Source organism: Xenopus laevis, chromosome 6L (assembly GCF_017654675.1).
Source record: "Xenopus laevis strain J_2021 chromosome 6L, Xenopus_laevis_v10.1, whole genome shotgun sequence".
NCBI classification, from domain to species: Eukaryota; Metazoa; Chordata; class Amphibia; order Anura; family Pipidae; genus Xenopus; species Xenopus laevis.
In genome coordinates, this window is record NC_054381.1 from 6,443,887 (window position 1) to 6,457,141 (window position 13,255).

At 34.6% G+C, this 13,255-nt stretch overlaps 1 protein-coding gene across 3 annotated transcripts in view; it reads left to right on the top strand.

Moving 5' to 3' along the window:
* Nucleotides 1-13,255, top strand: part of tubz1.L (zeta tubulin L homeolog) — a 37,254-nt gene that overhangs the window by 6,457 nt on the left and 17,542 nt on the right. For 2 of the 3 annotated variants that reach the window (XM_041565318.1, XM_041565317.1), the window contains exons 2-4: nt 5,045-5,142; nt 9,750-9,845; nt 10,869-10,930. In XM_041565318.1, coding sequence (XP_041421252.1) covers nt 5,048-5,142; nt 9,750-9,845; nt 10,869-10,930 — 253 coding nt within the window. In that variant the 5' untranslated portion in view covers nt 5,045-5,047. 3 annotated transcript variants of the gene reach the window in all.

The window sequence follows — 13,255 nt, forward strand, 5'->3', positions numbered from 1 at the left end:
GATACAGATGTATATATAGAAGTGATACAGATATATATATAGAAGTGATACAGATGTATATAGAAGTGATACAGATATATATATAGAAGTGATACAGATGTATATATAGAAGTGATACAGATATATATATACAAGTGATACAGATATATATATACAAGTGATACAGATATAGAAGTGATACAGATATATATATAGAAGTGATACAGATATATATATATAGAAGTGATACAGATGTATATAGAAGTGATACAGATGTATATAGAAGTGATACAGATATATATATAGAAGTGATACAGATATATATAGAAGTGATAACAGATGTATATATAGAAGTGATACAGATATATATATAGAAGTGATACAGATGTATATATAGAAGTGATTACAGATATATAATATAGAAGTGATACAGATATATATATAGAAGTGATACAGATATATATATAGAAGTGATACAGAATATATTATACAAGTGATAAGTTACAAGATATACAAGTGATACAGATATATATATAGAAGTGATACAGATGTATATATAGAAGTGATACAGATATATATATAGAAGTGATACAGATGTATATAGAAGTGATACAGATATATATATAGAAGTGATACAGATATATATATAGAAGTGATACAGATATATATATAGAAGTGATACAGATATATAATATAGAAGTGATACAGATGTATATATAGAAGTGATACAGATATATATATAGAAGTGATACAGAATTATATATAGAAGTGATACAGATATATATAGAAAGTGATACAGATATATATAGAAGTGATACAGATGTATATAAGAAGTGATTACAGATATATATATAGAAGTGATACAGATGTATATAGAAGTGATACAGATATATATATAGAAGTGATACAGATGTATATAGAAGTGATACAGATATATATATAGAAGTGATACAGATGTATATAGAAGTGATACAGATATATATATAGAAGTGATAACAGATGTATATAGAAGTGATACAGATTATATATAGAAGTGATACAGATATATATATAGAAGTGATACAGATATATATATAGAAGTGATACAGATGTATATAGAAGTGATACAGATATATATATAGAAGTGATACAGATGTATATAGAAGTGATACAGATATATATATAGAAGTGATACAGATATATATATAGAAGTGATACAGATATATATATAGAAGTGATACAGATATATATATAGAAGTGATACAGATATATATAGAAGTGATACAGATGTATATAGAAGTGATACAGATATATATATAGAAGTGATACAGATATTATATAGAAGTGATACCAGATATATATATAGAAGTGATACAGATATATATATAGAAGTGATACAGATATATATATAGAAGTGATACAGATATATATAGAAGTGATACAGATATAGAATATACAGATAGAAGTGATACAGATATATATATATAGAAGTGATACAGATATATATATAGAAGTGATACAGATGTATATAGAAGTGATACAGATATATACAGATATATATATAAAGTGATACAGATATAGAAGTGATACAGATATATATTATAGAAGTGATACAGATATATATATAGAAGTGACAGATGTATATATAGAAGTGATACAGATATATATATAGAAGTGATACAGATAATATATATAGAAGTGATAGATATATATATACAAGTGATATATATATAGAAGTGATACAGATGTATATAAAGTGATAGATAATATATAGAAGTGATACAGATGTATATATAGAAGTGATACAGAATATATATATAGAAGTATACAGATGTATATATAGAAGTGATACAGATATATATGATACAGATATATATATAGAAGTGATACAGATGTATATAGAAGTGAACAGATATATATATAAAGTATAAGAATGTATATATAGAAGTGATACAGATATATATATAGAAGTGATACAGATGTATATAAAGTGATACAGATATATATATATAGAAGTGATACAGATGTATATATAGAAGTGATACAGATATATATATAGAAAGTGATACAGATATATATATAGAAGTGATACAGATATATATATAGAAGTGATACAGATATATATATAGAAGTGATACAGATATATATATAGAAGTGATACAGATGTATATATAGAAGTGATACAGATATATATATAGAAGTGATACAGATATATATATAGAAGTGATACAGATATATATATAGAAGTGATACAGATATATATATAGAAGTGATACAGATATATATATAGAAGTGATACAGATATATATATAGAAGTGATACAGATATATATATAGAAGTGATACAGATATATTATAGAAGTGATACAGATATATATATAGAAGTGATACAGATATATATATAGAAGTGATACAGATATATATAGAAGTGATACAGATTATATGATAGAAGGATGTATATATAGAAGTGATACAGATGTATATAGAAGTGATACAGATGTATATAGAAGTGATACAGATATATATATATAGAAGTGATACAGATTGTATATAGAAGTGATACAGATATATATATAGAAGTGATACAGATATATATAGAAGTGATACAGATATATATATAGAAGTGATACAGATATATATAGAAGTGATACAGATATATATATAGAAGTGATACAGATATATATATAGAAGTGATACAGATATATATAGAAGTGATACAGATATATATATAGAAGTGATACAGATATATATAGAAGTGATACAGATATATATTATAGAAGTGCATACAGATATATTATAGAAGTGATACAGATATATATAGAAGTGATACAGATATATATAGAAGTGATACAGATATATATATAGAAGTGATACAGATATAATATAGAAGTGATACAGATATATATATAGAAGTGATACAGATGTATATAGAAGTGAATCAGATATATATAGAAGTGATACAGATATATATATAGAAGTGATACAGATATATATAAGAAGTGATACAGATGATATATAGAAGTGATACAGATATATATAGAAGTGATACAGTATATATATAGAAGTGATACAGATTATATAGAAGTGATACAGATATATATATAGAAGTGATACAGATATATATAGAAGTGATACAGATATATATAAGAAGTATATCAGATTTATAAAAGTGATACAGATATAATATAAAGTGATACAGTATATATAGAAGTGATACAGATATATATAGAAGTGATACAGATGTATATAGAAGTGATACAGATGTATATAGAAGTGATACAGATGTATATAGAAGTATAAGATTATATAGAAGTGATACAGATGTATATATAGAAGTGATACAGATGTATATAGAAGTGATACAGATATTATAGAGTGATACAGATGTATATAGAAGTGATACAGATGTATATATAGAAGTGATACAGATATATATATAGAAGTGATACAACAGATATAGAGTGATACAGATGTATATAGAAGTGATACAGATGTATATAGAAGTGATACAGATATATATATAGAAGTGATACAGATATATATATAGAAGTGATACAGATATATATATAGAAGTGATACAGATATATATATAGAAGTGATACAGATATATATATAGAAGTGATACAGATATATATACAAGTGATACAGATATATATATAGAAGTGATACAGATATATATAGAAGTGATACAGATGTATATAGAAGTGATACAGATGTATATAGAAGTGATACAGATGTATATAGAAGTGATACAGATGTATATATAGAAGTGATACAGATGTATATAGAAGTGATACAGATATATATATATAGAAGTGATACAGATGTATATATAGAAGTGATACAGATATATATATAGAAGTGATACAGATGTGTATATATAGAAGTGATACAGATGTATATATAGAAGTGATACAGATATATATATATATAGAAGTGATACAGATGTATATATAGAAGTGATACAGATATATATATATAGAAGTGATACAGATGTATATATAGAAGTGATACAGATATATATATATAGAAGTGATACAGATATATATATATATATAGAAGTGATACAGATATATATATATAGAAGTGATACAGATATATATATAGAAGTGATACAGATATATATATAGAAGTGATACCGATGTATATACAAGTGATACAGATATATATAGAAGTGATACAGATATATATAGAAGTGATACAGATATATATATAGAAGTGATACAGATATATATATAGAAGTGATACAGATGTATATAGAAGTGATACAGATATATATATAGAAGTGATACAGATATATATATAGAAGTGATACAGATATATATATATATAGAAGTGATACAGATATGTATATAGAAGTGATACAGGTGTATAGAAGTGGTACAGATGTATAGAAGTGGTACAGATGTATAGAAGTGGTACAGATGTATATATAGAAGTGATACAGATATATATATATATAGAAGTGATACCGATGTATATACAAGTGATACAGATATATATAGAAGTGATACAGATATATATATAGAAGTGATACAGATATATATATATATAGAAGTGATACAGATATATATATAGAAGTGATACAGATGTATATATAGAAGTGATACAGATATATATATAGAAGTGATACAGATATATATATAGAAGTGATACAGATGTATATATAGAAGTGATACAGATATATATATAGAAGTGATACAGATATATATATAGAAGTGATACAGATATATATATAGAAGTGATACAGATATATATATAGAAGTGATACAGATATATATATATATATAGAAGTGATACAGATATGTATATAGAAGTGATACAGGTGTATAGAAGTGGTACAGATGTATAGAAGTGGTACAGATGTATGTATGGAAGTGGTACAGATGTATAGAAATGCTGGTGCATCAGTGTCACTGTTCTAATCCCATTAGGATGTAGAATATCAGAGTAACATATACATTACCCCCTGCCATAGTTGCCTTCAGTCTTTGTTGGCCGCTGCAGTGCTTGGGTGCCAGGGAGTGTGACATTTAATAAAATAAGGACAGTCTCATCTAACGGACCCCTTCTTGTTTCTTTACTAGGAAATGTCGTTGGTTTGGCTCCAGGTGGGTCAGTGTGGTAACCAGATTGGGCAGGAGTGGTGGCAGATTGTGTGCAACAATGCATCGGAAGCTGACAGGTAATCACCTACAGATAGGGTTGCCACCTGGCCGGTAAAAATGCTGGTTGATCCAAATGTTATTAATAGGGATAAAAGATAAATATATAGGAAAGTCAGTGATCCCAATGTTATTAATAGGGAATAAAGATAAATATATAGGAAGGTCAGTGATCCCAATGTTATTAATAGGGAATAAAGATAAATATATAGGAAGGTCAGTGATCCCAATGTTATTAATAGGGAATAAAGATAAATATATAGGAAGGTCAGTGATCCCAATGTTATTAATAGGGAATAAAGATAAATATATAGGAAGGTCAGTGATCCCAATGTTATTAATAGGGAATAAAGATAAATATATAGGAAGGCCAGTGATCCCAATGTTATTAATAGGGAATAAAGATAAATATATAGGAAGGTCAGTGATCCCAATGTTATTAATAGGGAATAAAGATAAATATATAGGAAGGTCAGTGATCCCAATGTTATTAATAGGGAATAAAGGTAATATATAGGAAGGTCAGTGATCCCAATGTTATTAATAGGGAATAAAGATAAATATATAGGAAGGTCAGTGATCCCAATGTTATTAATAGGGAATAAAGATAAATATATAGGAAGGCCAGTGATCCCAATGTTATTTATAGGGAATAAAGATAAATATATAGGAAGGTCAGTGATATGATCCCAATGTTATTAATAGGGATAAAAGATAAATATATAGGAAGGTCAGTGATCCCAATGTTATTAATAGGGAATAAAGATAAATATATAGGAAGGTCAGTGATCCCAATGTTATTAATAGGGATAAAGATAAATATATAGGAAGGTCAGTGATCCCAATGTTATTAATAGGGAATAAAGATAAATATATAGGAAGGTCAGTGATCCCAATGTTATTAATAGGGAATAAAGATAAATATATAGGAAGGTCAGTGATCCCAATGTTATTAATAGGGAATAAAGATAAATATATAGGAAGGTCAGTGATCCCAATGTTATTAATAGGGAATAAAGATAAATATATAGGAAGGTCAGTGATCCCAATGTTATTAATAGGGAATAAAGATAAATATATAGGAAGGTCAGTGATCCCAATGTTATTAATAGGGAATAAAGATAAATATATAGGAAGGCCAGTGATCCCAATGTTATTTATAGGGAATAAAGATAAATATATAGGAAGGTCAGTGATATGATCCCAATGTTATTAATAGGGATAAAAGATAAATATATAGGAAGGCCGGTATTTTTTTCCAGAAAAGGTGGCAACCCTACCTACAGACCCTGGTACTACATGTGCTGCAGCCATTAAATAATACATTCACTTGTTGCAAGTCCCCCTGGCTTTACCATGTGGCACCGAAATCTGGACCTACTTGCACCTATGTTTGCACTTTACATCGCATTACTAAACAAGGCCCATAATACCCTACCATTGTCGGACTGGGGTCCACCAGGGCTGTCACTTCAGGGGCACCCTACCCCAGTCGAGAGGTCCTCCAAATGTTAACCCATATGCCAGAAATACTGCCCTCCTGACATGCACCACCCCCTACCCTGGCATGTACCACGTGTACCATTCATTTGACAATGGAGAGGCAGGGGAGCGGGACCAGGAGCTAGCCCATAGTTGTAAAGCTGCAGGCCTTGGTCAGTGGGCCCGCCAGGTTTTTTACCCGGTGTCCCTCCGGCCCAGTCTCACACTGTATCCTACATTCTTTCTTCTCAATTGTGGAAGCTTCTTATTCTGGTAACATAACATACCGTCAACTGAATGGCTAAGTGGGTGAAGCCTGCGCCACGTAGTTTATTTGAGGTGTAACTCAGATATTCCATTGTGCTTTGCTGCTACTCATCATTTATTTATGACAAGTCACACTAAGGTTCGGAACTAGGATTAGACAGAAGAGGTCTGTGCGAGGGCACAGCAGTGGGGGCACTAGGCACGTACCTCCTCTAACTGCCTACCACTAGTCACAATCCCCTGCCCCCTGGTGGTCACCACACAAAATGATCAGTAGGTGGGCAGACATGAAAGGGGAACTATCACGAAAATGAACATTTTATATAAGCTTCAGCATACTGAAATAAGAAACTTTCTATATACAAACAATTAAAAATTCTGTACAGTTTCTGAAATAATCAAGTTTATGTTCACTATTCCTCTCTCAGCATCTGTTTCTCTTCATTCTCTCTTCATGCAGCAGTTGGGTGTCAGATGAATGAACCAATATATCTTATAGGGGGGTTTCTTTTGCCTAGAAGATGTATTAGAGCTCACTCTATTTAGATCACCAGACATCATGTCTCTCTACTTGCAGAATTGGTGCAAAAGGCAATTATTTATTATATTTCATTTGTACTGGAATCAGTTATTTGAGTGACCTCTAATACATCTGCTAGGAGAGGGAGCCCACCTATAAGATATATTGGATCATTCATCTGACACCCAACTGCTGCATGAAGACAGAATGGAGAGAAACAGATGCTGAGAGAGGAATAGTGAAGATAAACATGAATATTTCAGAAACAATGCAGAATTTGTAATTGATTGTATTTAGAAAGTTTCTTATTTCAGTATGAGGAAGCTTATATTACATTTTCCTTTTTGCAATAGTTCCCCTTGAGACGTTATTTATATAAGGAACACGTGTGTTTTGCCTTTACTGATTCAGTTATACCATGTGATCCATTCCTGTAGGAGCATGGGTAAGAGGGTGCGGCTGTAACATATCTTCTGATATGATCAACACATACAGACTGATGAGCTGCGGAATCCACTACATATCTTTATAACAATATGCCCTATTACGACTCACTGGTCTATATCCAGTATGGTATGGTAAAGAAAAATCCACTCCGCAATCCGTGTTTTGCAGCCAGACTTTAATTGGATTGATACTGGCACTTTAATTGATTTTTTGACAAGCAGGGCAATCAAGTCTAGACTATTGAATGGCTCTAAAGATAGGGAGGGGGTGATTGTCTCACTACATGCCTGTGTCACACTTACACAATGGGAGCGCTGGTGTTTGTAGAGACAGGCCAAGACACACACAAAGGGTGTAATGGTTTCTGCAGAGGCAGGCAGAGAAATCCAGGAAGTGCCTTTTGTTTTACGTTGCCAGGGCTACGACTGTCTTGTGTATGAGCAGTGTTTGTTGAGGGAGGTAGCCATCCAAAGTCATTCAGAAATATATAGGCCTAAAAAAACTCTTCCATCCATTCTCTAATGATGGTGAATCAGATCTGGATGGAGAATCAAAATAGGCCTTCAGGCATTTCAGGTACACAGAGGCCCAATCAGCCCAAACAGAGGCCCAAACAGCCCCCACCAGCCCACCAAATACTGACTTTCTATGGCACCTTATAGCAGCCCCTCTGGCATTTGCCAGAACCCACATATTGCCAGTCCCGGCCTGTGGTGAATCCACTATTAGTCGAATGGCATGTGCTGTGTTTTCTCCACTCAAGATTCAGCCCCATTCGGTTTGTATAAGTCTGCACTTATAGGAATAAAATATGCTCCTTATCCACACAATCAGTGGATTTTGGCATGAAAACGTGAAGTTTTTGGCCAACATTTGTCCTCTGTGTGCAGTGACAATCAGATTCAGTCCTGTTAATCCGCACAGACGTTAGAGAGAGCCGAATCTTGGTTTTCTCCACCACCAGTGTTTCTATGCTGCCAGAGAAAAGCCAATGTGTGCCATAAACTTTAGCTTCAAGCTGTCTGAATAACAGACAGCCGTGTTTGCAACTGCTTGTATTATTAATTAAACTCTATGTGGGTTAGATTAGGTTTCTCTTCCCTATTAATGACTTTAGTTATTTCTGTTTTTTTTAACAGGGTGGTTAGTAGGTGTCGGTGAAAAGGCTGGTTATAAAGAGCTTCTCCAGACTCCACCTGTAACTGAATGGGGGGGCAGGACCTTGAACAGAGCACATGTGCATACCTCCCAACTGTCCCTTTTTCGGAGGGACAGTCCCTCTTTTGACAGCTCAACCCGCAGTCCCTCATTTGTACTGGAAAGTCCCTCTTTTCTCTGCACTGAACAGCCAGAAAAAGAAACAAAGTTTCTCACTTAATTGGCTTTTAGCAGAGAGCCCAGAACAGCTAACAGGTGCAAATAAGATACTTTGTAACAATTTTGAGACACAAAAACACAGTTTAGATAAGGAGAAATATTTTCAAACTTTCATAACCTGCCAAATTTTGTAAAACAAACATGGTAATTAGGGGGTGTGGCCACAGAAAGGGGTGTGGTCAAACAAATTGCTGCGCTACGTGCAGGAAAAAATTTTTTGTCCCTCTTTTTACTTTCAAAATGTTGGGAGGTGTGTGCATGTGCTGTCGGGGTTGTTAAGTTTAATAATACCAAAAATACATTTATGCACATAGCTGAATGCTTGCCTATTGGTTTTACAATGGAACAATAGTGTTTTTTTTAAACTTTACTTGAGCACTACGTCTTAAAAAAGAACCAGGCTGCTATATTTTGTGTAGGCTCTGGACTGAAATCGCTCATGTACACACAGAACCATAATTTAACATGTTTATTAATGTGCCAGCTGTGATTAGATTATGTGAATCTGACCAGTGTCTGTGTTTTATTCCATAGGTATCCCTATTTCTCTCGGGATGGGATGATAAATGCCATCTGTGTGGACAGTGAGCCCAAAGTCGTTCGAAAACTAGGGAAACAAGTGACGAGAGGGTGTGTGGTTCCTTCTAATTTTTTATACTGATGGTATCGGGAAGCAGCAGCTTTTATCAGCCAATGTTTTACCAGCTTAGTTTTCAGCAGCTGAGGTTATAAGACTTAAATATCAGAACAAAGTAGCTAGATATTGCTCTTCATAGATTAAGGCTACTCATAGGGGCAGATGTATTAAGGGTCGAATATCGAGGGTTAATTAACCCTCGATATTCGACTGGGGAATTAAAATCCTTTGACTTCGAATATCGAAGTCGAAGGATTTTTTCGCAAATAGTTCGATCGAACGATTGAAGGAATAATCGTTCGATTGAACGATTAAATCCTTCAAATCGAACGATTAATCCATCGATCGAAGGATTATCCTTCGACCAAAAAAAGATAGCCAAGCCTATGGGGACCTTCCCCATAGGCTAACATTGACTTCGGTAGCTTTTAGGTGGCGAACTAGGGGGGCGAAGTTTTTTCTTAAAGAGACAGTACTTCCAATATCGAATGGTCGAATAGTCGAACGATTCACAGTCGAAGTAGCCCATTCGATGGTCGAAGTAGCCAAAAAAAACACTTCGAAATTCGAAGTATTTTTTCTTCTATTCCTTCACTCGAACTTAGTGAATGGGCCCCATAATGTTGCATCAATGAAGTGATTTTAATGCATTAGGGGTGGTCGAGTAAGCATATTGTGTATTACATTTATTATTATTTTATTGAATTCTGTTGGAGAGTAATGTATTTTATGGTCAGAACTGCTTATTGAAGACTTTGTTAAATTTGCAACCAAGCCGTACATTGACTGCTGCGGATGTAGATAACCCAAGTGTCATAGGAGTGTACCTAAAAAATATTTGTCACCAGGGAAAAGATGCTCTGGATTTATTTTCAGACATATCTTTAAAGCGACACACGGTTTATTCTAATTGCCTGAATTCCGTTTAGGAATCGCAGCCCCTGTCCTGGTAGGGCTCCAATCTTTATTACTCTTTGCAATGTCATTCATTTACTGAGAATTGTGTCGTTCTCTAGGAATTTCAGAGACTCTAATCTGATCGTGGGGAGAAGAGGGAGAGGAAACAACTGGGCATTTGGTAAGGACAAAACAAACTGTTCAGTATCGCAGTGCATTTCTGCTTTGTGTGCCGTGATAATATCAGTTTTGTGAGAGCCAAGATTAATAACCTCGGTGCATTACATGCAGGGCCGCCATCAGAAATCGCAGGGCCCCATACGAAAAAATTTCCTGGGCTGCGCCCACCACAAGCCCTGCCTACAGGTCCGCCCACCGACAGGTCCACCCCCCACCACACACTTAAAAAAAAAAAACATTGGTGGCTATGCTTCCCACATGTTAATAAAAAAAAATATTGATGTTCAGGGCCACCCCATTAAAAAAAAAAACATTTGTGGTCAGGCCCCCCCCATTAAAAAAAACATTTGTGGTCAGGGCCTCCCATTAAAAAATATTGGTGGCTAGGACCCCACATGGGGAAAAAAAAATTGGTGGCCAAGCCAGGCCCCAAGTTATAAAAAAATTGGTGGCTAGGGCCCCCCTTAAACGTCCATGTAAAAAAACTTGCCCCCTCCAGAAGTTTGGTGCCCAGGGCCCTACCACATAACAGGGAGGTTACCTTTAGGGGGGCCCTGCCATGTTACACTTACTTCATTAGTGTGGCCCACCTGCTGTCAGTGAGCTGCCAACTACAGAAGGGAGGAGGGGAGCACAGGTGGCTGCATCTTCTTCCAGTGACAGCATTTTCTTTCCTTATTGGTCACAGAATTTCAAGTCCTGGTAAAGCTGCATGGTGATTGGATGAGCTGAAGGAGAAGTTCAAACCTCAGCTATCCAATCCCTGAGCAGCTCAACCAGGCTTAAACTCAGTGGCCAATAAGGGGAAGTAATGGACAGAAGATACCTCCCCTTGTGCTCCCGCCCTGCCTTCCCGAAGTCAGCAGCTCTCAGAAAGCAGGGGGTCCCGGCTAATCAAGAAAGTGCGGTGTGGCCGGGCCCCCCTTACCCTCGGGGCCCCCTACAACTCTCCCCCCTGTACCCCCCTGATGCCATGGGAGATAAACCTTGGCAGACAAACAATTTTCACTTATGTTTTTCAAGATACGTTGGCTCATTTATGAACATTGGACCAGGGAAGTAATTCATAACCACCAGTCAGTTGCTAGTTTTTTTTCCAGACAACTGCAGGTAGAACAATCAAAGCAAACATTTGATTGGTTGCTATAGGTTACTGCCCAGATGCAAATTTGCCCAGTGTTTATAAATGAGCCCCAGTGTTTTTGGGTACCACAGCCCTCCTTCAATGAGTCTGGATAACACAGGTGCTACCCCCAATGCATATCTTTCTCTCTGTTCTTGCAGCTGGAGGGATAGAGCTGGTTCCTTTTGCCCACCACAGAATTTGAAGGAGAAGGAAAGACTAAAATTAAGTAAACTTTATCAGAAAAGTCTAAATAAATACACCAGTAACCCGCAAAGTAATGCTGCTCTGAGTCCTCTGTCGAAATAAACACCACATTTTTTCCTTCTATTATGGTTTTAAGCATAAACCTCCAGGGCTTGGGCTTGAGCATGCTCAGTTTGCTCCTCTCCCCCTCCCTTCTCTGCTGTAATCTGAGCTCAGAGCTATGAGTGAGCAGGGAGAGACTCAGGCAGGAAGTGATGTCACACCAAGCTAATATGGCAGCTGCTATCATAAACAAACAGAGACAGTGTCTAGAGCTGTTTACTCAGGTATGGTAAAGCATTCTGAAGAATAAAAATGGTGTTATAGCTTGCACTATTGTGGCACATCTATTGGCAATAAACTGCCTTGGTAGCTTTCCTTCTCCTTTAAATGAACAGTTCAGTGTAAAAATAAAAACTGGGCAAATAGGTAGACTGTGCAAAATAAAAAAATGTTTATAATATAGATACTTTGCCAAAAATGTAATGTATTAAGGCTGGAGTGACTGGATGTGTAACATAATAGCCAGAACACTACTTCCTGCTTTTCAGCTCTAACTCTGAGTTAGTCAGTGACTATAAGGGGGGCCACATGGGACATATATGTTCAGTGAGTTTGCAATTGATCCTAAGCATTCAGCTCAGATTCAAAAGCAACAGATATGACCCATGTGGCTGGTAACCAATCAGTAGAAAGCAAGAGAGCTGACTATTATGTTAGACATCCAGTCACTCCAGCCTTTATACATTACATTTTTGCCTATCTAACTTTATTGAAAACATTTTTTATTTTGCACAGCCAATCTATTAACCCAGTTTTTATTTTTATTTTTTAATGAACAATTCCTTTAAGGCCCTGCTACTTCATTCTGGATCCTTTCAGTAAAATGCTTTTTCTTTCTGCAGTATTACAGAATCCTTTGGGGGGAAATTCAGTAATGTAATTTTAGAAAACGCT